General features: G+C 46.8%; 1 protein-coding gene across 3 annotated transcripts in view; it reads right to left on the reverse strand.

Moving 5' to 3' along the window:
* Positions 1-22,601, reverse strand: part of PIK3CB (phosphatidylinositol-4,5-bisphosphate 3-kinase catalytic subunit beta) — a 254,891-nt gene that overhangs the window by 93,941 nt on the left and 138,349 nt on the right. For all 3 annotated transcript variants that reach the window (XM_075340956.1, XM_075340957.1, XM_075340958.1), the window contains exons 3-4: positions 5,740-5,921; positions 4,804-5,029 (exon numbers count right to left, since the gene is read on the reverse strand). In XM_075340956.1, coding sequence (XP_075197071.1) covers positions 4,804-5,029; positions 5,740-5,886 — 373 coding nt within the window. In that variant the 5' untranslated portion in view covers positions 5,887-5,921. The remainder of the gene's footprint in view (positions 1-4,803; positions 5,030-5,739; positions 5,922-22,601) is intronic.

Raw genomic sequence — 22,601 nt, forward strand, 5'->3', positions numbered from 1 at the left:
ACAGTCAAGACTTTAGCTTATCGTCCTTGTTAAAAATCACATTAACATCCAAGCCACAGTGGAAAAGAAAAAGTGTATGCATTTTAACCCAAATTTAAATTTGATGCGTTTTTGTAAAATATAGGCAAATTTTGGTAAAAACTCGTATATTATTTTCCAATGTCGTATTAACTGCAATGTATAAAGCACCCCTATCCACCTCATGACTGAGCTATAAATGGGTTTTGTATGTTTGTAAAGCAATATGAACATATCCTTTCACGCATTTATACTTTTATAGTGTCTTTGTGTTTTTTCCACTCCGATGGGACATAGTGCTGAATACAATAGTTTATTGCTTCTTAATATAGACTGCCTGTAAAGCATGCTGTAAAGGCCCCTTTACACACAGACTTTCTAGGGATCTCACCAGCGATCCCAACCTGGCCGGGATCGCTACAAAGTCTCTGGTGAGTCTCTGGTGAGCTGTCAAACAGGCAAACCTGGAAAACGACGCAACAGCGATCCGGACCTGCAGAACGACCTAGCTAGTCATTGGGGACGTTGTAAAGCAGCTTTTTGAAAGGGAAGTCGCTAACGAAGTCGTTGTAAAGGCCCCTTTACACACTGAGACTTTCTAGCGATCATGCTGCACAGCGGTAAACAAAGGACCAAAGAATGGTCCTGAGAGATGTGTAGTGATCACCAACCTCACAGCAGGGGCCAGGTCGCTGATGCGTTTCACACACTGCAATGTCGCTGGGGAGGTCGCTGTAACGTCACAAAACCGGTGACGTTACAGCGATATTGTTTGCGATGTTGCAGTGTGTAAAGGGGCCTTAAGAGTTAGGCTATGTGCGCATGTGTGCGCTCTGCACTGCACCTAAAAGGTGCGCTTCAGAGCGCAGCTGAAAAGCTCCGTTCTGAAGCGCATGGTGCTGGCAGAGAACGTGCACTCTGACTGCAGCTCCTGCCATAGACAGAGCAGGGGCTGCCGGCAAAGCGCACGGAAGAAGTGACATGTCACTTCTTAGAACGCGCGCTTCGGGCAGCAGCCTAAGCGCTGCGCTCTAAGACGCCACGTGTGCACCGCTCCTGCACAATCTCCATAGATTGTGCAGGGGACGCAGGACGCATGCAGTTACGCTGTTCTACAAAGCGCAGCGAAACTGCATGTAATTACGCACACGTGCGCACATAGCCTTACTAAACAAAAATAAACTGTGCTTCTCTTATCAGTGTGTGTGTGCAAGTGTTTATGTAAAACTAAAGAGTTTATTTCCCTGTGATTAACATTACAAGACTAGAAAATCACATGCAGGCCAATCTAACATGTCCCCTGCTGTGACTGACACCACACAGTCAATGCACAATCTCTATTGAGACCCTGGTGTAAACAGGGACAGCCATCTCAGCTCTCCTGTGTTCATGAATCCAAATTATTTGATTGTTTCAAAATGGTTTTAGCCAGTAATCTATGTGATACACTGTTGGATTCAGAATCTCCTTCCTACATTATGTTGCTGTCAAATGAGGCAGCAAAAACCTGCTGGCAGATTCCCTTTAAATGTATGCCAGAATGGATTAAGGATGTATGGCTCTATGCTATGGTTTCCAAGTTAATGGCTTCAAACTTTGTGTGTATCAGAATCACTCAGCCATAAAGTTTCTTTCCCGCCCTTATAAAAAAAACCCCTTTAGGTTCCATCATATTCCGTATTCCTCTAAGGCACCGTACAGTGGAACATAAAGTGCCAACAATTCTGTAATAGGATCTTCAGAGACTCCATGTGCAGAAAGAGATTAAGGGCTTTCGGAGCTGCCATTCTCCGCTTATTCAGGCGTCATATGCCTAAAAACAATGCATTGATAATGAAGTCGCTTGTATGGGTGCAGAGTAAGGCTCCACACCGTTCAGAGTTAATATTTCACAGTAATTTATATGAAGACTGGAAAGCTGGGCAGCAGAGAAAACAGAGACAGTCAGGAAAAATCCAACCCATCAAATTGCTACCCCCCCAGGAGTAGACACCTAACTAAGTGTGATGGTTTTGTTGCACTCGCGCTAAAAGCTCTGGGATCTGGAGACAGCAGTGTAATATGGACGTGGATTCCCTTTCAATTCAATTAAAAAATAAGAAAACAAAGATTGAGCAAAAACCTGAAACTGTAACAGAGGTTCAGAAGCCGCACACAAATGAAAACCATAACATTTCTCATAGGGACATGGTTACAAAATCTATTAGATCACACTTATTATGGTTTATATATAAGACCACATGTCACTCATTGTGTGCGGAGTCCAGCCAGGTTTAGCAGTGAATTCCAGATTTGAGGAGGGTGGAGGGGAGGCCAACTATCGGGAGGAGAGGATCATGCTGAGGCTTGGAAAGTCAAATGTTCTCTTCTTCATTTGCCAAATTCAAGTCAAAGCTTGGCATTCAGGGCAGAGCCGGCAGATCTCAGGGAGATGATGGCGGGAAACGTGCCAGAGTTATTTCACTGCGCTCCACTAACCTGAGCACTGGCTGGAGTTAGCCGGCTCGCACAGAACGCAAGGTTAGAGAGGTCTCTGGAATGTGTAATGGGAAAACATGCTGCAGTCCTTCATACACCCGGATCAGGGACTATACCGTCATCTCCCGCCTCACTGCACCAGACAATCCATCACAAGGTCAACTCCAGATCACGGGCAAAACTGGGATGATCTCCAGGGAACCTAATCGTGTTCTATTTCCCTACAATGCCACCACTGGGGAAATATTTTATGGTTCCTATTAAAATGAATATGTTCTCCCACACCAGGTCTTTTAGAGAAAGGGGACTAATATTATAAAGATTATAAAAGTGTCTTTTAGAGAAAGAAGACTATTATAAAGATTATAAAAATGTCTTTTAGAGAAAGAGGACTGATATTATAAAGATTATAAAAAAGTGTCTTTTAGAGAAAGAGGACTAATATTATAAAGATTATAAAAAAGTGTCTTTTAGAGAAAGAGGACTAATATTATAAAGATTATAAAAGTGTCTTTTAGAGAAAGAAGACTAATATTATAAAGATTATAAAAGTGTCTTTTAGAGAAAGAGGACTGATATAAAGATTATAAACGTGTCTTTTAGAGAAAGAGGACTAATATTATAAAGATTTTAAAAGTGTCTTTTAGAGAAAGGACTGATATTAAGTATCTACTTATTTCTTGAAATAGCGCCACATCTGTCCACTGGCCGATTTTTGTATTACAGTTTGGGCCCATATTGCAGATCCTTCTTTAAATTCTTAAAATAACTTTTACAACTAAAAGTTTAACTTCTTGTAGATGTAAATTCCGTAAACGCTTTTTTTTGTATAATGGCAGAACTTCTAGAAGATCAGAAGACTAATTATTTGTTCGGAGCCTCAAACTGGACAGCTACTGTATATGAACCATGGCCTGACTGATTTTTTTTTTCTTGATAAAAGAACAGGATCAAGGAAATAAAATGTTCAATAAGGATACATCTAAAGCAGTTCTACTATGCAATGGAGTTGTGTTCCCACGGTTTTTATTTAATTCCCAAAAAATAGTCATTGAAAGTTTTGAGAATGCAACATTAGATCCCACACTAACTACCTCAATGATTGGGACTGTGGGGTCTGAAAACTCTCAGCATGAGAGGGAGAACTGTGCAGCTATTTACAGCTGCACAGTTCTCCCTCCCCCTGTTCAGTATAACCAGTGTAGGGCAGCAGAAGAAGCTGAACCCAACGTGCACATCACAATCAACTTTCTATCATGGAGAGAACTCTACTGTAAATCACAGACAGTGCCGTTCTGTGTTTTCCCGACAGGCTGTATGATTTGTACAGTGCAGCGGGAGAAATTACATGTGTCGTGCGCATATTAGTCAGTTTCATGACGCGACAGATTGCTGGCTAGAGTCTAGGGCAGGGGGAGGGTAGAAATTAAGTTTCAGGAAATAGGTGAAGGGTGAAAGCTGTAGACTGACAGGGCTAGTGTGTCGATTTGTAGAGATCTGATGTGCTAGTTATTAGAAATCTAGTGTAAAAGCCATATGCAAATTAGTCTGGAAAGGTGCTGGAAGAAGCAGTCCCAGTGCATGAACACGCCCCTGTGCACTTGCACTTGAGGGAGGGAGGGAGGGGGGAGAGAGGGGGAGGGGGGAGAAGGAAGGGGTAGAGAGGGGGAGGGAGGGGGGAGAGAGGGAGGGGGGAGAGAGAGAGAGACTGATCACCCGAGGCTGGTTTCTGGGCATGCTCAGTAGAGCAAGCAGGATCCTGTCTATCAGCATGCCAGAGTTTACATGCGTTTGCGTGCAGTATAGTCAGTATCCAGTTTAAAACAGTATTTGGACGCAGCTCAAAATCGCTACTTGTAGCGTTTTGAAAAAGGTTAAAAAACTGCAAGTCGCTGGATCCTCACTATAACACACGCAAACGCATGTGAACGCATGTTAACGCGAGTCCATTGCAAATGCATTGAAATAAAAACGCATTTGCACTGGATCCATTTTTGCGTTAAAAGAACGTTCATGACGCATGTTAAAAAAACGTAGTGTGAAAGCAGCCTAAGAAGTGCTATTTGTAGGGTGTACTTGACTGACAATTTCCTGGACCGTCGAAGTAACGAGAGATCTAAAAATGTGCTCAGAGAGAATCTGATAATATCACAGCATCCAGCACAGCAGAGGAGGTGTGTGGGCCATTCTCCAGAACAGAAGAAGGAGGGTCATTATTTCTATGGTATGTCCCCACCCTATCTACGATGAGAGGCGCAGTGTGGAGGAGGTGGTGGTGCCAAAAAGTGATGTCTGATGACACATTACCTTTTCCTATTAGGACTCCTATCTTGGAATCTAGCTTGTCGGCAGGGTTGCAGCTCCTGGTCACCAGCTTCAGGACAGGCAGGAAGGGTCGCACATCACAGAGGCGCCGACTCTCGTCTTCCAGTTCCTCATGGACCGCTGTCTGGTTGACACATTGGAACATATAGGAGTCGATTTCCAGGAGCAGATGGAAGAGGGGGTACGTTGCTGCATCTTTCCATGCAAGCTATGAACAGAAGACATAGTATGAATATTGACCATGACCATACGCATTAGTCAAGAAAAGCAAAACGCGAGTAGCTAACAGCGCAAAAACGTTTTACAATGTCAGAGAGATGTGCAACTGCTGACAGGAATAACACCGTTTTTTCAGAACTTTAAAGGGGTACTTTGGTTTTGGAAAACCTCTGTTCCCCGGCTGCCAAGTCCAGGGCCGACCTTCCCCCGCTGCTCCTGGTGTCTCAGGCTGGAGAGCTCACATCACGTTGACAGCGCTGCAGCCAATAAGAGCTCAGTTAGTCTGTCCAAACCGTTGCGGTGGCGACTCAGAACTGGACCTGGGGAGAATGAGTAAAGCAGTTTGTTTTTTTCAAAAAACAAACTATGGCAGGGAAAAGAGGTTTTCCGAAACTGGAAAAGTGTGATTGGCATGGTACCGACTCCTGGTATGTTCACCGGTATCTGAATGAAAAGGCTGATGCCCTTCAGAACGTTCCGTGATGCCTTCTTGTTAACCCTTACACAGCTCTTTATGTATTGTTTTGGCTCTGCCGAAAACAGCAGGTCATTACTACGCCATCCAATTTCAAATGGACTGAACTACAATACCAGGTCCAGCCATATATGCTGTGCGCTTGACAAAGCAAATTGTTAAGCCATAGATGAGATGATTGTAAAGCTGAACTGTGCTGGTATATGGCGGAGTATTAGTATTACCTGTTTAATATGCGATATGGAAGCGTCCCGCGGCACCCTTATCTGCACGTAGATTCCAGTGGGGAGTAAGATATCAACAGACACTTTTGGTGAAAGCTGTGTATCGTCCGCCCAGATGTCCATGGGATCCGACACAGTGGGAGGCATTTTGTAGGATGAGGTACTACCTGTGAAACATGGCCCTGAAAGAAGAGCGCAGTGTTAGTGTCCCTCTGTGGTACGATGCATTACATGAACGAACTACGAGCCTGTCTACAAGAGCCGGACCCAGGTCAGTTTTCTCACAGTGACACATATGCTGCACATTCAATATGGACGCACCATACAAAGAAAACATTTCCTTTGCTCTAATGCATATTAAATAGGATCTGTTAATAAGCCATTACCATGTCTACATGCCGCTGTTCTCCGGAATATGGCATTGTGTTATTGAGCATTTCCGGAAGCCCGCTGCCGCCCCAGAACAGAGGACATCGGATCAGTAGCCGATCAGACATTGATGACCTATCCTAAGGATAATCATTGTTCAAGTAGTGGACAACCTCTTTAAAAGGGACTCTGTCACCGAGTTTTTGCTCCCCCATCTGAGAGCAGCATAATGTAGAAACCGAGACCCTGAATCCAGCAATGTGTCACTTACTCAGCTGTTTGCTGTCATTTTGATAAAATCAATGTTTTCTATGCTGCAGATCTAGCAGTTATACAGAGCTCATGAATATGCTGGACTACCTGGCAGCACACCAAGTAGTCCTGTAATGATAATCTACTGGTGATTAATCAGTGATATCAAAACTACACTAAGCAGCTCAGTAAGTGAAACGTCACTGGAATTAGGATCTCTGCCCCTACGTTATGCTGCTCTCAGATTCTGTGGCAAAAACCTGGAGACAGATTCCCTTTAAGAACTGAAAGCAGATCACGCTTCCCGACAAGAACTTCAAGATTGAGAAATACGTCCCGGATACACACTATGCAATTCTTAAGGCAGACTTTACTTGTCAAGCCACAATAGGTGACATAATCAGAAATTATGTCCTTTTTATTGACACAAATGCCTTTGTGTGTTGGTGGCTTCCAAATGTTACATTTGCTACATGAAGATAACCTCTGATATTGCAGATAAGTGTATGGGGCTGATAGCAGAGCCCACCTATGCTTGAGGATAACCACAAGGGAAGAGCCTTGGCTTCTCTCCTGTCTTCCCACTGTACGGCTTTCTCCATTTTCTCCCAGTAGGACACTGTGGCCCAAACATTAACAACCGCGTTGCGGTACTCTGTTACATGTTCTCCTTTTCCTGATCTCATCTCTACCACATTACTATTTCTTAAGAGCTTGAAACGCTCCTTAAATACCAGGCCGTCACATGGGTACGGAGTGCAATTGCGTGATCATGTCCCCATCACCAAACATGAAGCCTCTCCCTTTCTCTATTTCTACAGGTTTGCCTTTAAGAGCCCAACCAGAGAAGGGAGGATGGTCGGTCCATGGTAAAGTGGCTTAGGGGCATTATTACAGCCAAGGATCACATGAGTTTGGAGAAGAAGAGGCGACACTTATCAGAACAGATCAAAAGTAGGTTTTTACGCCAAGATAGCCATTTCCTTTACAGCCAACGGATACATACGTTCTTTAATCGAGTGCATTCGAGCTGAGTGTGGAGGCACAGACACACCTCATATGTAATATACATACTCCGGGACCGACTGTTTCCGGTGTGCTCAATGCAAGTGTATAGAGCGAGGCCGGACACAGTCTTATCAAAATGTAGCTGGAAGTGTGCAGATCTTAGATCCTTACGGTCACATCACCACCCACTCCTGGCACCAGCGGATCCTTAGGCTATGTGTCCACGGTAGAATGTACCTGCGGATTTTTCTGCATGAAAATCCGCGACTTTCGCGGGAAATCCGCACCTTATTTTTGCCGCGGATTACCGCGAATTTGCTGCGGATTTTGATGCGGATTTTTTTTTTTTTTCCCCCATTCTATACCCAAAATCCGCACCAAAATCCGCAGCATGGACACAGCATTTCCAAAATGCCATTGAAATGGCTTGGAAGTGCCGCTGCTGCAGATTTTCGGAAAATCCGCGGTAAATCCGCGGCAAAATCCGCGCAAAATCTGCAGCGTGAGCACATAGCCTTACAGCGCACAGTGCTTGCAATGTGAGGATTCTAGAGTTTGCCAATTTATATCTCAAGGCCGGACAACCCCTTTAATGTCTGTGATAAATATTTATAGGCTGCCCAACAGAAACCATTGACTAAAAAGGGTTCATTAGGCTCCATGACAGAAACTATCGCTTTACCAGACAGAAGAGTGCAGCAAGTGTGACGCCTTGGACTAGTCAGGCCGTCCCAGGTAGTCCCACACACACCCCCTCCCTAAAAAGGTGACAGCAGCCAAACTTCAAAACCCTTGTCACCTCCCTCCAGGTTTGAGGTCCACACCGGGGGGGTGGAGTCAGGCGGTTGGCTCTGCCCACCGAGGAGTTCACAGGCCTGGAGGCGGGGAAAACAGTAGTTCTGAGTAGATTAGCTTTGACAGTGGACGGGAGTAGTCAAGTTCAAGGGCAGACCTGTGACCAGGCCTGCCATAGTCTACCAGGTGTCTGGGTTGGAGCCCAGTCACCTCTGGCATGGAGGCAGAAGGTGGTGGCCGCCTGCAGGAGCTGGGATTACAGCCGGTGGAACCGTAGGGACCGGGGTCAGGTGGTGGCCCACCGGTACCGAACCAGGGAACAGACTGGAAACCGGAGCACCAGGAGGGGTACGCAGACCCAGTACGAGGCCCAGAAACAACTAGGCTAAGTTGAATCAACTGATTGAGGACTGGACTTTAGGACCTTTCCCACACAAGACCCAACTGAAGACAACAGCCCAACCATTAGGGTAAAGCCACCGCCAAGGCATAGAGACCCAAGGGGCCAGCGTCTGCGGGCAAACAGCAAGTCGGGGAGCGGACTACCGTTGCTTAGGCATAGGAGTCATACAGTCTACACTAATGAGGTGCAGGAGAAAGGCAGAAACCACCAACCTGTTAAGGGGAAGCTGCAGCCGACTGCGGGCACCGTTCATCATCCCGTTTGGTTTACCAGAGACTCCAGTGTGTTGTATCACAGTGAGTACACCAGTGCCTTCGGGCCGCGCACCGCGCCGCACTAGCACCCAGCACGCACCCGCTTCCCCGCCTCAGCACCTCCCTCGGGCCCCCGGCACCATCACTCCCCTACCCACGGAGAGGGTCAACACCAAGCTGCGCAACACCGTCCCCGGGAGGCCTAGTCAACGGCAGCGGTGGTGTCCATCCATTCACCACAACCTGTGGGTGGCGTCACAAACTTAAATCCCCTACAAACCACCGCGGCCCCGGCCGTGGACCTCCCCACCGAAGTCACTGCGTGTAGCGCCAACCCCCTTTCAGAGCGACGTGACCCCCGGGTCCGTGGAGAGATCGAGACATCCACCAACGAGCACAGATCCAAGCAGCTCGGCAGCCGGCCGAGCCCGCGGGGCGGTACACAAGCGGTCCTATTTTGTCTGATATTTTCAGCCAGATCTGCATCTGACACTTCAAATTAAGCCTCCAAGTGTCGTATTATCGGACATGGGCTGAAAAGATTTTGCCAGTGAGTGATGTAACCTGGATAATGGGAGCTGTAATGCAAAATCCAACAGGGCGCCCACCTAGCACAGGCCGTTAATAGGTTATTTTTCTCATATGGGCTAAAGGGACCTTTTGAGTCCCACTGGGCTTCAGCCCCTTCACCCACTATAATTATGCCCCTGTTGAGAAGTCTGTTAGCAACCATAAACCCCTCAGCACTAACCTTCAATCCCTCTCTGATCCATCCCTGCATTTCCACTGGCGCCAGGCCCCGGCCATACTGACTGATTCAGGGGTGGGTACCATGTGTGCCTTCTTTTATTATACTTGCCATTACTTTTTGTGCCCTCAGACAGCCCCCTTTTAAGAAAATAAAAGCCGCATTCCGACCTTCTATAATAAAACGGAGCACGGCCGCCTGCCCCATTACCTTCGCTGGAGAGAACGGTTGAACTTGGCGTGCTGCTGCCTGATCTGATGTGGCAAGGGTTAATACGTCACCCAGTCATGAGGCAATACTAATAATATCACTTCCCTTAATTGTGTACAACAACAAACGAGATCATGTCAGCAGAACACAGCCGGCATTGTCCCAGACTAGAAGACGAGGAGTGGTCCTGGTGCGGGGCCAAGATCCCACACATCAAACCTCATAGAATCCGAGGCAGAGCTCGCGGCAGCTCGGGGAAGGGGGGGGGGGGGGGGGGAGTTGGTGCGAGATTGGGCGTCCGGACCATGGGGTGTCACTGCAGGAAAGATGACCAACAGCATTCACTACGGTATAGAAACCACCAGAGACCACGCGAAGCGCATAGTATGACAGCCAGACTAAAGCTGAGGATCCGGTGAGGGGTCCACCTTCAGGGAAAATGTAGACATTTTACTTAAATACATGTATTTTTGATAAAAATCAATTTTGCACTTGGGAATCATTAAAAAAATGTGCACTGCTTGGATTTTACAGGTTATTTCCCTGGAGATTCAGCTTTGATGTGGTCTGAGGAGCTCAGGAAAAAAGAAGGTAGCAGAGTTACAAATAGTGATGAGCGAGCTCTACCATGCTCGGGTACTCGTAACCAGCAGCTCGTACTCGTAACCCCATTAACTTACATTATACCAGAGTAGAATGGAAGTCTATGGGGAACCCAAGCATTTTTAAGGAAGATTTCTGAGAAAAATGTTCAAGTTCCCCATTGACTTCCATTATACTCGGTACTCGAGTCGCGCCCATCTGAGCATACAGTTACGAGTACAGAGCACCTGAGCATGGTAGTGCCTGCTCATCACTAGCTACGAGTACAGAGCACCTGAGCATGGTAGTGCCCGCTCATCACTAGCTACGAGTACAGAGCACCTGAGCATGGTAGTGCCCGCTCATCACTAGCTAAGTGTACAAAGCACCTGAACATGGTAGTGTCCGCTCATCACTAGATACGAGTACAAAGCACCTGAGCATGGTAGTGCCCGCTCATCACTAGCTACGAGTACAGAGCACCTGAGCATGGTAGTGCCCGCTCATCACTAGCTACGAGTACAGAGCACCTGAGCATGGTAGTGCCCGCTCATCACTAGCTAAGTGTACAAAGCACCTGAACATGGTAGTGTCCGCTCATCACTAGATACGAATACCGAGCACCTGAGAATGGTAGTGCCCGCTCATCACTAGATACGAGTACAGAGCACCCGAGCATGGTAGTGTCCGCTCATCACTAGATACGAGTACAGAGCACCTGAGCATGGTAGTGCTCACTCATCACTAGATACGACTACCAAGCACCTGAGCATGGTAGTGCCCGCTCATCACTAGATACGAGTGCAGAGCACCTGAGCATGGCAGTGCTCAATCATCACTAGATACGAGTACCGAGCATCGTAGTGTCCGCTCATCACTAGATACGAGTACCGAACACCTGAGCATGTAGTGCCCGCTCATCACTAGCTAAGTGTACAAAGCACCTGAACATGGTAGTGTCCGCTCATCACTAGATACGAATACCGAGCACCTGAGAATGGTAGTGCTCGCTCATCACTAGATACGAGTACAGAGCACCCGAGCATGGTAGTGTCCGCTCATCACTAGATACGACTACCAAGCACCTGAGCATGGTAGTGCCCGCTCATCACTAGATACGAGTACAGAGCACCTGAGCATGGTAGTGCTCGCTCATCACTAGATACGAGTGCAGAGCACCTGAGCATGGCAGTGCTCAATCATCACTAGATACGAGTACCGAGCATCGTAGTGTCCCGCTCATCACTAGATACGAGTACCGAACACCTGAGCATGTAGTGCCCGCTCATCACTAGCTAAGTGTACAAAGCACCTGAACATGGTAGTGTCCGCTCATCACTAGATACGAATACCGAGCACCTGAGAATGGTAGTGCCCGCTCATCACTAGATACGAGTACAGAGCACCCGAGCATGGTAGTGTCCGCTCATCACTAGATACGAGTACAGAGCACCTGAGCATGGTAGTGCTCAATCATCACTAGATACGAGTACAGAGCACCCGAGCATCGTAGTGTCCGCTCATCACTAGATACGAGTACCAAGCACCTGAGCATGTAGTGCCCGCTCATCACTAGCTAAGTGTACAAAGCACCTGAACATGGTAGTGTCCGCTCATCACTAGATACGAGTACAGAGCACCTGAGAATGGTAGTGCTCGCTCATCACTAGATACGAGTACAGAGCACCTGAACATGGTAGTGTCCGCTCATCACTAGATACGAGTACAGAGCACCTGAGCATGGTAGTGCTCAATCATCACTAGATACGAGTACCGAGCATCGTAGTGTCCGCTCATCACTAGATACGAGTACCGAGCACCTGAGAATGGTAGTGCTCGCTCATCACTAGATACGAGTACAAAGCACCTGAACATGGTAGTGCGCATTCATCACTAGTTACAAATTATCCTGCGAAATAGGGAGGGATGCAGGAGACATACCCTCAATCTCCTGGACTTGTGGACGTAGAGAGAAAAGGGACTCCGTGCAGGAAAACTACATGGGCCCATTATAGTCCAATAACAAATCATTCATAATACAAGATTCCATCTGCTTTGGCATTGAAAATAGGCTGCCTTACTTATTGGGTCCCTGTGAGGGCCCAAGAGGTCTACTCCTGGTCTCCAGGAGGCACAAGAACATCCAAAAGAAGAGATGAAGTAGATAAACATTTATGTAAAGTTTCCAATTACAACGCGTTTCGGGGCACACAGCTCTTTTTATTAAGTTACAGCTTCCAAATATATTAAAAAAGCAGATGTGTTCAAAATTACTTTCCGAGTCTTCATAGTTTAAACACCCTAATCTATTCCCTTCTACTTAAGATCTCAAAACGGTGTTCTCTGGAATTGGAGATTACCTTAAGTTGGAGTGATGGTGAAAGCAGAGAAACCGCATTGATGTCAGCGCAGGGCGTGTTACATACATTGGTGTATCTGTTGGCCACGTTTCAAAGGTGCTGATTAACCAGTGTCAAACATCGTGTCCTAAAGCGGACATCCACACCTTCTAATAGAAGGTTCGAGTCAAATTGTAACACTAATTTCAATCACTACATCGCAAAACGAGGCGGTAATCACCCGTCAGAGCGGATCCAGCAGCATTTTTCAGGATTCTTTTAACGTTGGAGTCTATGAAAAACGGATCAGTTAACGGATTACTATTTATCTTCCATTTAAAACTGATCCGATAAAAAAAAAAAAAAAAAAAAAAAAAAAAAAATCGGATCCTTTACACATGGAAGAAAAATATGTGGCTAAATAGCAAACAGTTAACAGATCCATTTTCCGTAGCCTCATGATAAAAAAAAGCAGATCCTGCAAAAATCAATTTTTTCAAAATGGACAAAAAGTTGTTTGTGCAGAACTTTTTTGCCACTGGATCCATTCTAACGGATGATTACTGGAGATGTGAACTCTAAAAAGACTACCACACCTAACTATTGATATAATGCCTACATTAGAAGGAAATGCCACTGAATAGAACCATAAAAGAGGCCTCCAAATATACCACAATATATTTCCCAACAAGATATTCAAAAAGGCAAAGAGATACAAGAAGTATAAATTTATTGAATTGTAAAAAAAAAATACCAGAAACAAACACAAAAGACAGATTAAAATCACAATAGATCAGGATGTGCAAGAGGATGAGGGATGCAAAAAAAGGGGGGCCATTAGACATATGATGATATATAATTAAAGAGAACCTGTCATCACTTTTTCGGCGTATAAGCTGCGGCCACCACCACCAGGCTCTTATATACAGTATTCTAACATGCTGTATATAAGAGCCCAGGCCGGGGGTATAACATAAAAACACTTTAGAATACTTATCTAACAGTCCCGCGGTGGGCCTTATGGGCGTCTCCTTCTTCCGATGCAGCCTCTTTTGGCCATCTTTGTTCTCCTTCTTCTGTAGCCGCGGTGCATGACGGGTCCGACGTCATCCACACTCGCCGGCATTCAGGTCCTGAGCAGAGCAGATCAAAGTATTGTAGTGCGCCTGCGCAGGATCGGCCAGTGTGTATGATGTAGGACGCGTCATGCACACAGGCTTCAGAAAGAGGACGAAGATGGCCGAAAGAGGAGGCGCCAGCACCGGACAACAGAGACGCCCATATGACCAACTGCGCGACTGTTAGGTAAGTATTATAAAGCGTTTCTTATGTTATACCCCCGGCCTGGGCTCTTATATACAGCATGTTAGAATGCTGTATATAAGAGCCCACTGGTGGTGGCCGCAGCTTATAGGCCAAAAAAGTGGTGACAGGTTCCCTTTAAGCAAACATCAAAAACTTTTGAAGCCATACCCAAAGAGGAGTCACCAGCCCCTCGCATTAACACACCTGCACTTTTCTCTTTGGAACCACATTAATTCCATGGTGTGTATTGGTTACATTGATGAATTTTATTTAGTATCGATAATCACCATTGGTATTTACCATGCTTATATTTAATTAATTCATTCAGTTTCCATTTATTTATATATGTGACGCCCCTGGACTAGTCAGGTCGTCACAGGGGACTGCACGCTGTTTATCTTCCAGTGCTGGACTCAACCCCCATGGTTCTGGGTTCCCAACTTGCAGCACTGCCTCCATCAGCATGCACAAATCCTAATCACACCTAGCACCACACCCTGTCAGACACACCAGTGGGCTGCTACGCTGGAATAGGGCCGCCCACCTAGGGGTCAGGCAGGGAGGTGGGAGGTGACAAGTGAGTTCTGTGGTAGCCCTCGAGCAGTGAGAAGCTTGAGGAAGCTGGGAGTTGGAGCTCCCAGGGAAGAAGTAGATTTGATTGCAGACGGTGGTCTGGACCCGGAGAAGTCGGGAGACCCGGTCGCGGGATATTGGGATTGGATGCCTGGCTGAGTCTAGGAGGACGGTCGGTAACTGCAGTACAACAGCAGGTCTGGGGCAGAAGGTACATCGGGCTACTGGACCCTAGGTCGGGGAGAGGCTTCAAGCAACCCGGCAATTAACCTGTGGAGGACAGGGCCTTTATGGACTGTCCCGACAAAGCTCAGAGATCGGGGGCACTAGCGCAACGAGGGGGATAGGGCTTTCCAAGCAAAGCAGCCCACTGAAATCCCAAGCGTGAGCCCCTGAGAACAAGCTCCTCTACTACCCATAGTAGGGAGCGGGGCCCGGACAGCTGCAAGCTTACGGGCCACTTGGACACTACTAAAATTCTGTGCATGGAGGCAGGATCCGGACCATCAGGCAGTACTGTGGGGGACGGATACCCGGGCGAGCTCCCCAAGAGGGCAGTGGCACCCAGAGACTTGGTTACATTGTTGTCAGCATCTGCTTTCCTTCTGAGTGAGTACCTGATCAGCCCCTGCTACCAGCAAGCCTGCGCTCCCCCGGCAATCCATCCCACCATTCAGGGTCCCGGGGCCTTTCCTACCCGTGGAGGTAAAACGTCATCTAGCTGACCCCGTTCCATCAACCCCGATACTCCCATCGGCAGCGGTGGTACTCCCTATTACCGCACACCACGGGTGGCGTCACGAACTATCTAATCCCCTGTAAATAACCCCCCCTTTTACAATTAAGAGTGGCCCCGAGCCCCGGGTCCGGAGACCCTCTAGCTACGAGTAGCGACACCCGGATCCGAGCGGTTCGACCGCTGCTGGGGGCGGTACATCATATAGTACCATTTGTATTCATGTAAACTTACTGTTACAATCTATTTATACAGACTTGTGCATGCAAAGTTTTGCTTGGACGCATATATGGACTTTGTATATCGTAGTGTATATATATCCTATCGTGTGTTGCTCTAGAGGTATTCCTTGTGTGTAACAGCCCCCCCCCCCCTTTTTTGGATTCCCCATCCTCTTGCTCATCCTGATCTATTGTGATTTTAATTTGTCTTTTGTCTTTTGTGTTTGTTTTTGGTATTTTTTACAATTCCATAAATTTATACTTCTTGTATCTCTTTGCCTTTTTGAATATCTTGTTCGGAAATACACCTAACTATTGGCCCATTCTTATTTTGAAAGGTAATGTCCCTATTAACCCTCCGACCACCTACCACAAATTCGAAAGCATTAATAATATTGCCTCAAGCAAGATCAGATAGAAGAGGAAAATTCAGTCCCAAATTCGGCTGTCCCACTTTCCAGATATCATGAGGAGCTACAAATGTGGACTGAGGAACTGCAAGTGCTGGGATAAATCGAGCCAACCGTACAGAATCATTCACAAGCGCTAACACAAAGGAAGGATTTTACATCAAGAACTTCCTCCTCCGACGGGATATCTGATCCATTGCCTGCGAACTTCAGTATATTGGTGGCACAGCCCAATGTTTATGAGGGAGAGAGAGAGGGAGAGCGAGAGAGAGAGGGGGAGAGCGAGAGAGAGAGGGAGCGAGAGCGAGAGAGAGAGGGAGCGAGAGCGAGAGAGAGAGGGGTAGCGAGAGAGAGAGGGGTAGCGAGAGAGAGAGGGAGAGCGAGAGAGAGAGGGAGAGCGAGAGAGAGAGGGAGAGCGAGAGAGAGAGGGAGAGCGAGAGAGAGAGGGAGAGCGAGAGAGAGAGGGAGAGCGAGAGAGAGAGGGAGAGCGAGAGAGAGAGGGAGAGCGAGAGAGAGAGGGAGAGCGAGAGAGAGAGGGAGAGCGAGAGAGAGAGGGAGAGCGAGAGAGAGAGGGAGAGCGCGAGAGAGAGGGAGAGCGCGAGAGAGAGAGGGAGAGCGAGAGAGAGGGAGAGCGAGAGAGAGAGGGAGAGCGAGAGAGAGAGGGAGAGCGAGAGAGAGAGGGAGAGCGAGAGAGAGAGAGAGAGCGAGAGAGAGAGGGAGAGCGCGAGAGAGAGGGAGAGCGCGAGAGAGAGGGAGAGCGCGAGAGAGAGGGGGAGCGCGAGAGAGAGGGGGAGCGCGAGAGAGAGGGGGAGCGCGAGAGAGAGGGGGAGCGCGAGAGAGATGGGGAGCGCGAGAGAGAGGGGGAGCGCGAGAGAGAGGGGGAGCGCGAGAGAGAGAGAGAACGAGAGAGGGAGCGCGAGAGAGAGAGGGAGCGCGAGAGAGAGAGGGAGCGCGAGAGAGAGAGGGAGCGCGAGAGAGAGAGGGAGCGCGAGAGAGAGAGGGAGCGCGAGAGAGAGAGGGAGCGCGAGAGAGAGAGGGAGCGCGAGAGAGAGAGGGAGCGCGAGAGAGAGAGGGAGCGCGAGAGAGAGAGGGAGCGCGAGAGAGAGAGGGAGCGCGAGAGAGAGAGGGAGCGCGAGAGAGAGAGGGAGCGCGAGAGAGAGAGGGAGCGCGAGAGAGAGGGAGCGCGAGAGAGAGGGAGCGCGAGAGAGAGGGAGCGAGAGAGAGAGGGAGCGCGAGAGAGAGGGAGCGAGAGAGAGAGGGAGCGAGAGAGAGAGGGAGCGAGAGAGAGAGGGAGCGAGAGAGAGAGGGAGCGAGAGAGAGAGGGAGCGAGAGAGAGAGGGAGCGAGAGAGAGAGGGAGCGCGAGAGGGAGCGCGAGAGAGAGAGGGAGCGCGAGAGAGAGAGGGAGCGCGAGAGAGAGAGGGAGCGCGAGAGAGAGAGGGAGCGCGAGAGAGAGAGGGAGCGCGAGAGAGAGAGGGAGCGCGAGAGAGAGAGGGAGCGCGAGAGAGAGAGGGAGCGCGAGAGAGAGAGGGAGCGCGAGAGAGAGAGGGAGCGAGAGAGAGAGGGAGCGAGAGAGAGAGGGAGCGAGAGAGAGAGGGAGCGAGAGAGAGAGGGAGCGAGAGAGAGAGGGAGCGAGAGAGAGAGGGAGCGAGAGAGAGAGGGAGCGAGAGAGAGAGGGAGCGAGAGAGAGAGGGAGCGAGAGAGAGAGGGAGCGAGAGAGAGAGGGAGCGAGAGAGAGAGGGAGCGAGAGAGAGGGAGCGAGAGAGAGAGAGAGAGAGGGAGGGAGAGAGAGGGAGCGAGAGAGAGAAAAAAAAGCCGAATCCGGAGCGTGCACCCGGAATCCCGCGTCCGGGTCGGACCAGGCTCTACCACTAAAACAGCGCGGATCCGGATTTTTCAAGTCCGGCCCGCTCAACACTAGTCACATGCCTTATGCCAAAAATCTCTGGTTAGACACAACGGGATCAGTGACTGACTCTCAGTTAACTCATTTTTCAACTATCAATAGACAGTGCAACACAAAAGCTATAGAAGGAAAACTGTGCTGAATTTTTAATGAAATCTGATTCGAAAACATTTTTAACCCAAAATACATTTATGGAAGAAAAAGAAAACTGTTCTCCGTGGGTTTCCACTCCATATTAGTGAATGCCAAACCAGATGTACATTATTTACGTCGCTAAAATTTACATGTATTAAATAATGCAAGACTGGATCAAATTCTCAAAAAACTTATTAGCAGTGGTTTGTCAGGTTGTTAAGTGCTTAGTGCAGTGACCACCCACAAGTTAATATAAATTAGTTACATATAAACAAAGTGCAAAAAAGATTTAAATATCTGAGCAGCAAAGCAATCAGTTCATATATAACATTACAATATAGGTAAAAATGTGTAATCCAGGCTAAAAAAAATGCCAATTCAAGTATAAATAATGAGATATAAATATCAATGTGGGGATAATATGCCTTGAAGGTGGTCAAAGAGGTCCTGCGTGCCGCTATACCCTGACGCGCGTTTCAAGCAATCTCTTCCCGGGGGGGGGGGGGGGACGCGCGTCGGGGTATAACAGCAGGACCTTTTTGACCACCTTCAAGGTATATTATCCTCACATTGATATTTATATCACATTATTTATACTTGAATTGGCATTTTTTTTTTAGCCAGGATTCTTATTTAAGGGTTTTTTGATATTTATGAATATTTAATGGTGGCAGTATGCGGAATATTTGATTATTTACCCCTCATACAAAACCTACAGAATACATTCTCCAACCTATACATGATTTTTTGATGACCCACTAGTTCATAGAACCTCTAAAATGAAAATTACGGCGCCTCCACACAACACTTAGTGGTAATACAGTCGTGTGCACGTGGCGATGGATCCGTCACTTTCCTCTGAATTGTATCCCAATTCCCGGCTAACCTTGTATTGTAGTTTCAGGTCATCAGTGCAAACCTCATTTACAACTCAAATTATTACTACCTTGTAATGAATACCCGGATGAATGTAAAAAATAGCAAAGTCCAACTGGAGGTTTGCACGCAGGGCATTGCATGGATCTGCCAAGAGGAAACAGAGAAGGTCCAGTGCAATGATAGGTACTCTGTTATCTCAATAGATTGGTGTCACGTCCTGAGAGATTTTCCAACTTTAAAGGGAATTTGTCAGTAGGTTTTGCTATGTACCCTGAAAACAGTGTGATTTCAGCAATGCCTCTCTTATCAAGGTGTGCTGTGGTTTACCTGCAATGTTTGTTTTAGATTCTTGAGATCATCATTGCTGACTACCTGACCTATCTAAATAAATCTACATCACATCTGGTAGGTCCTAGAAACGTGAGAATGTAAATACATAGCCTAGTAAGCCGCGTCAGCACCTTCTAGGTGCCATCAAAGGTGCATGAAAACACTTTATCATAAAGAGGATGGCACTGTGCAATGACTGCAGAGGAATGACCACACAGGCTCAGCTGCGGTTACAAGTGGTTGGGTGTGACCTGAACAGATTTATATGGTTACTGTCATATAAAAAAAAACAACTTTCCGTATATCATTACATTTCAGTCTCCACATCTCATCATCCTTTACAGCTTTGAACGTGAGACTATGTTCAATTTATAAACAATCATCTTGGCTATCTCATACATAAATTAGACTATTTAGCATATGATTACTTATGCAGATTCTTGTCAGGTTACGGCATTGCAGTGCCCACGCTGTGTGGTTTTGACGCGTATTTTCAGAAATCTGCAGCAAAATCTGCATGTCCATTGTGAAGCCAGCAAAGTCTATGAGAATTCAGAAGTGCTGTGCCCACGTTGCTTATTTCTCCCTTGCGTATTTGGTGCAGATTTGGTGCAGAAAAAAAGAAAATCTGCACCAAATACGCAAGGGAAAAATACTCAACATGGGCACAGCACTTCTGAATTCTCATAAGCTTTGCTGGCTTCACAATGGACATGCAGATTTTTGAAAATCTGCGTCAAAATCCGCAGCGTGGCCACTGGGCCTTACAGTTTTGCTCTGAAAATCTAAATTTTTTATTTTTATTTTGTTAATATTTTGTAAATCCATATATAGCAGTAATAAATCCACAACTTGAAAAATTATTGTACCCTGGACTTTAGGTATTTACAAAGAAAACGCTAAAATGGCGTGTGCACCAATGAGTTTCTGGTGTTCAACCGCGCTTAAAGAAGAAGATGATCATTTGAGCTGGACTATTTTGTTTCACTTATTTTGTAAATCCACCTTTGCCTTTTGTCACTGCCTGAATCCTTCTGGGCATGCTCTCCGTCAGATACAAACATGTCTTGACCGAAATCTCATCCCAGGTCTCTTCTACACGTTCCCAGTGTTGGTGCATACTGCTTGACTCACTTTGGTATGAATACATATTTTTCTTCTCCTCTACGCACAAGTGTTTGATCAGGCTGAGGTCTGGGGACTGTGAGGGACAATCCAGCATCTACCTCAGTCATTGAACCATTTCATCACCAATCTCGCTGTATGCTTCAGTGGAACACGGTCAACCTTATCATACCCAGAGTACTTGAGTGTACGAAGTAACTTGTCTTGTAGGATACTCAGATATACCTCAGCAGTGAGACCACCATCAATCCTGGTCCAGTATCCAATGCCTATGGCTGTGAACCCCCCCCCCATATAATCAGGCTTCCTCCACCAAACGTAACAGTTCCTTCAATTCTCAATCCATTAGCCCCTTTTTCCCTTGTTTCTTCCAGACCCATTTGCAGCCATCAGAGCCTGGTCTATTGACTTTCATCTCATCGCTCATTTCCAATCTTCTACTGTCCACTTTTCATACTTGTTTTGTAAACTCGAGCTGAAGCTTCCTATGATGATATTGAAGTCCAGGCTTCTTTACCTTTTTTCGGGCCACCATTCCAGACTTGTGTATTGTGCATCCAACGGTGCTTTCATATACATCTGTGATCTCCTTATGATGAAGCATATGAGCCGCCTCCACTTCAGTATTTGTTGTGCCAGAACTGATAGACCTTGTGATGAGCCGACTTGTTGACTCCGATATTTTACCTGGACGATCACGTCTTGGCTTTTGAATGGATGGATGGATTTCATTTCTTGGATTCTTCCAGCTGTCATGGCCTCACATGATGCAGTTTGGCAATTTTCTTGGCAGAGACACCACTATCGATGAGCTGGATGATGCAGTTTCTCTTTTTTAGGAAATAGTCTTTACAGCTGCTCCTGAATTCGAACCAGTGACCTTTGAGAACAGGTTGTAATTTGTAGCTATAGATACGAAGACATTTTTTTCCCTAACACCAGGCAAAAAAATGATTCTGAAGACTTACTTCCTCTTTAGCTTTATACAAATGGCTTATGTTGTAAATGTATCTATGCTAAAGAGTTTGTATGTTCTCCCCGTGTTTGCGTGGGTTTCCTCCGGGTTCTCCGGTTTCCTCCCACACTCCAAAGACATACAGATAGGGAATTTAAATTGTGAGCCCCATTGGGGACAGCGTTCCTGATGTATGTGAAGTGCTGCGGAATATGTTAGCACTATATAAAAATAAAGATTTATTTTACATCTATGCTATGAGTAAGGACCTCACAGTCTGAAACACGTAAGTGGTGTGTATTGGTGCCAGTACCTTGTTCTATTTTATGGGCCATGTTTTTAATGATTTTTTTTAAATAAAGGAATTGCTTTTATCTGGATGAGTGCTGGATCTCCTTTGCATGCTTTTTTTTCTCTTGTATTTTTGTCACATTTTTCCTCACGCCTTAAGGCCCAGTCACACACAACGACTTACCAGCAATCCCGACAACGATACGACCTGATAGGGATGGCTGGTAAGTCGCTGGGAGGTCGGTGGTGAGATGTCACACAGTCAGCTCTTACCAACGACGCAGTAACGATGAGTGACCTGTATAACGATCTCGGCGGGCGTTGGGACTGTGCTAGGAGGTCGTTGGTAGGCGTCACACACAGTGATGCATCTGCCCAGCAGGACATCGCCTTTGAAGAAAATGGTCCAGACCATTCGGCAACGACTAGCGATCTCACAGCAGGGGCCTGATCGCCGGTAGGTGTCACACATAACGAGATCGCTGGCGAGATCTCGTTAGCTATCTCGATGTGTGTGACGGGGCCTTTAGTTTGGGTGAAATCTGCTGGAAATAACACTCTGCAGAATGAACTCTGCAAGGAAAAAAAAAACAAAAACAAAGTGTGCATGAGACTTCACGAATCTCATTCACCTTGACAGTAGTGTAAAAAGCTGCATATTTTCTGCTGCCATTCCATGCAGGTGAAAAAAAAAAAATACAATTTGTGCACATACCCTAAATCTTGATGGATTGTCTGCTCACAGTGATCAGATTACAGGTGGCAATCGACTCTGCAGAGTGGGGCGTAAGAGAAGGGAAGGCACAGAGACAAGCAGAAGACTGTACAGATGGGACCATAGTGCCCATGCTCAGGCTGGCCACGGCTAGTGTTTATTTCACCCACGACTGTACAGATTGGACCAAGATGGAACCGCAATGCTCAGACTGGCCACAACTCTCCAGAACAGAGCATGACAGCTTTGTATATTTTGTATACAGTCATATGAAAGAGTTTGGGCACCCCTATTAATGTTAACCTTTTTTCTTTATAACAATT

The sequence above is a fragment of the Anomaloglossus baeobatrachus genome, chromosome 3 (assembly GCF_048569485.1).
Source record: "Anomaloglossus baeobatrachus isolate aAnoBae1 chromosome 3, aAnoBae1.hap1, whole genome shotgun sequence".
Lineage (NCBI taxonomy): Eukaryota > Metazoa > Chordata > Amphibia > Anura > Aromobatidae > Anomaloglossus > Anomaloglossus baeobatrachus.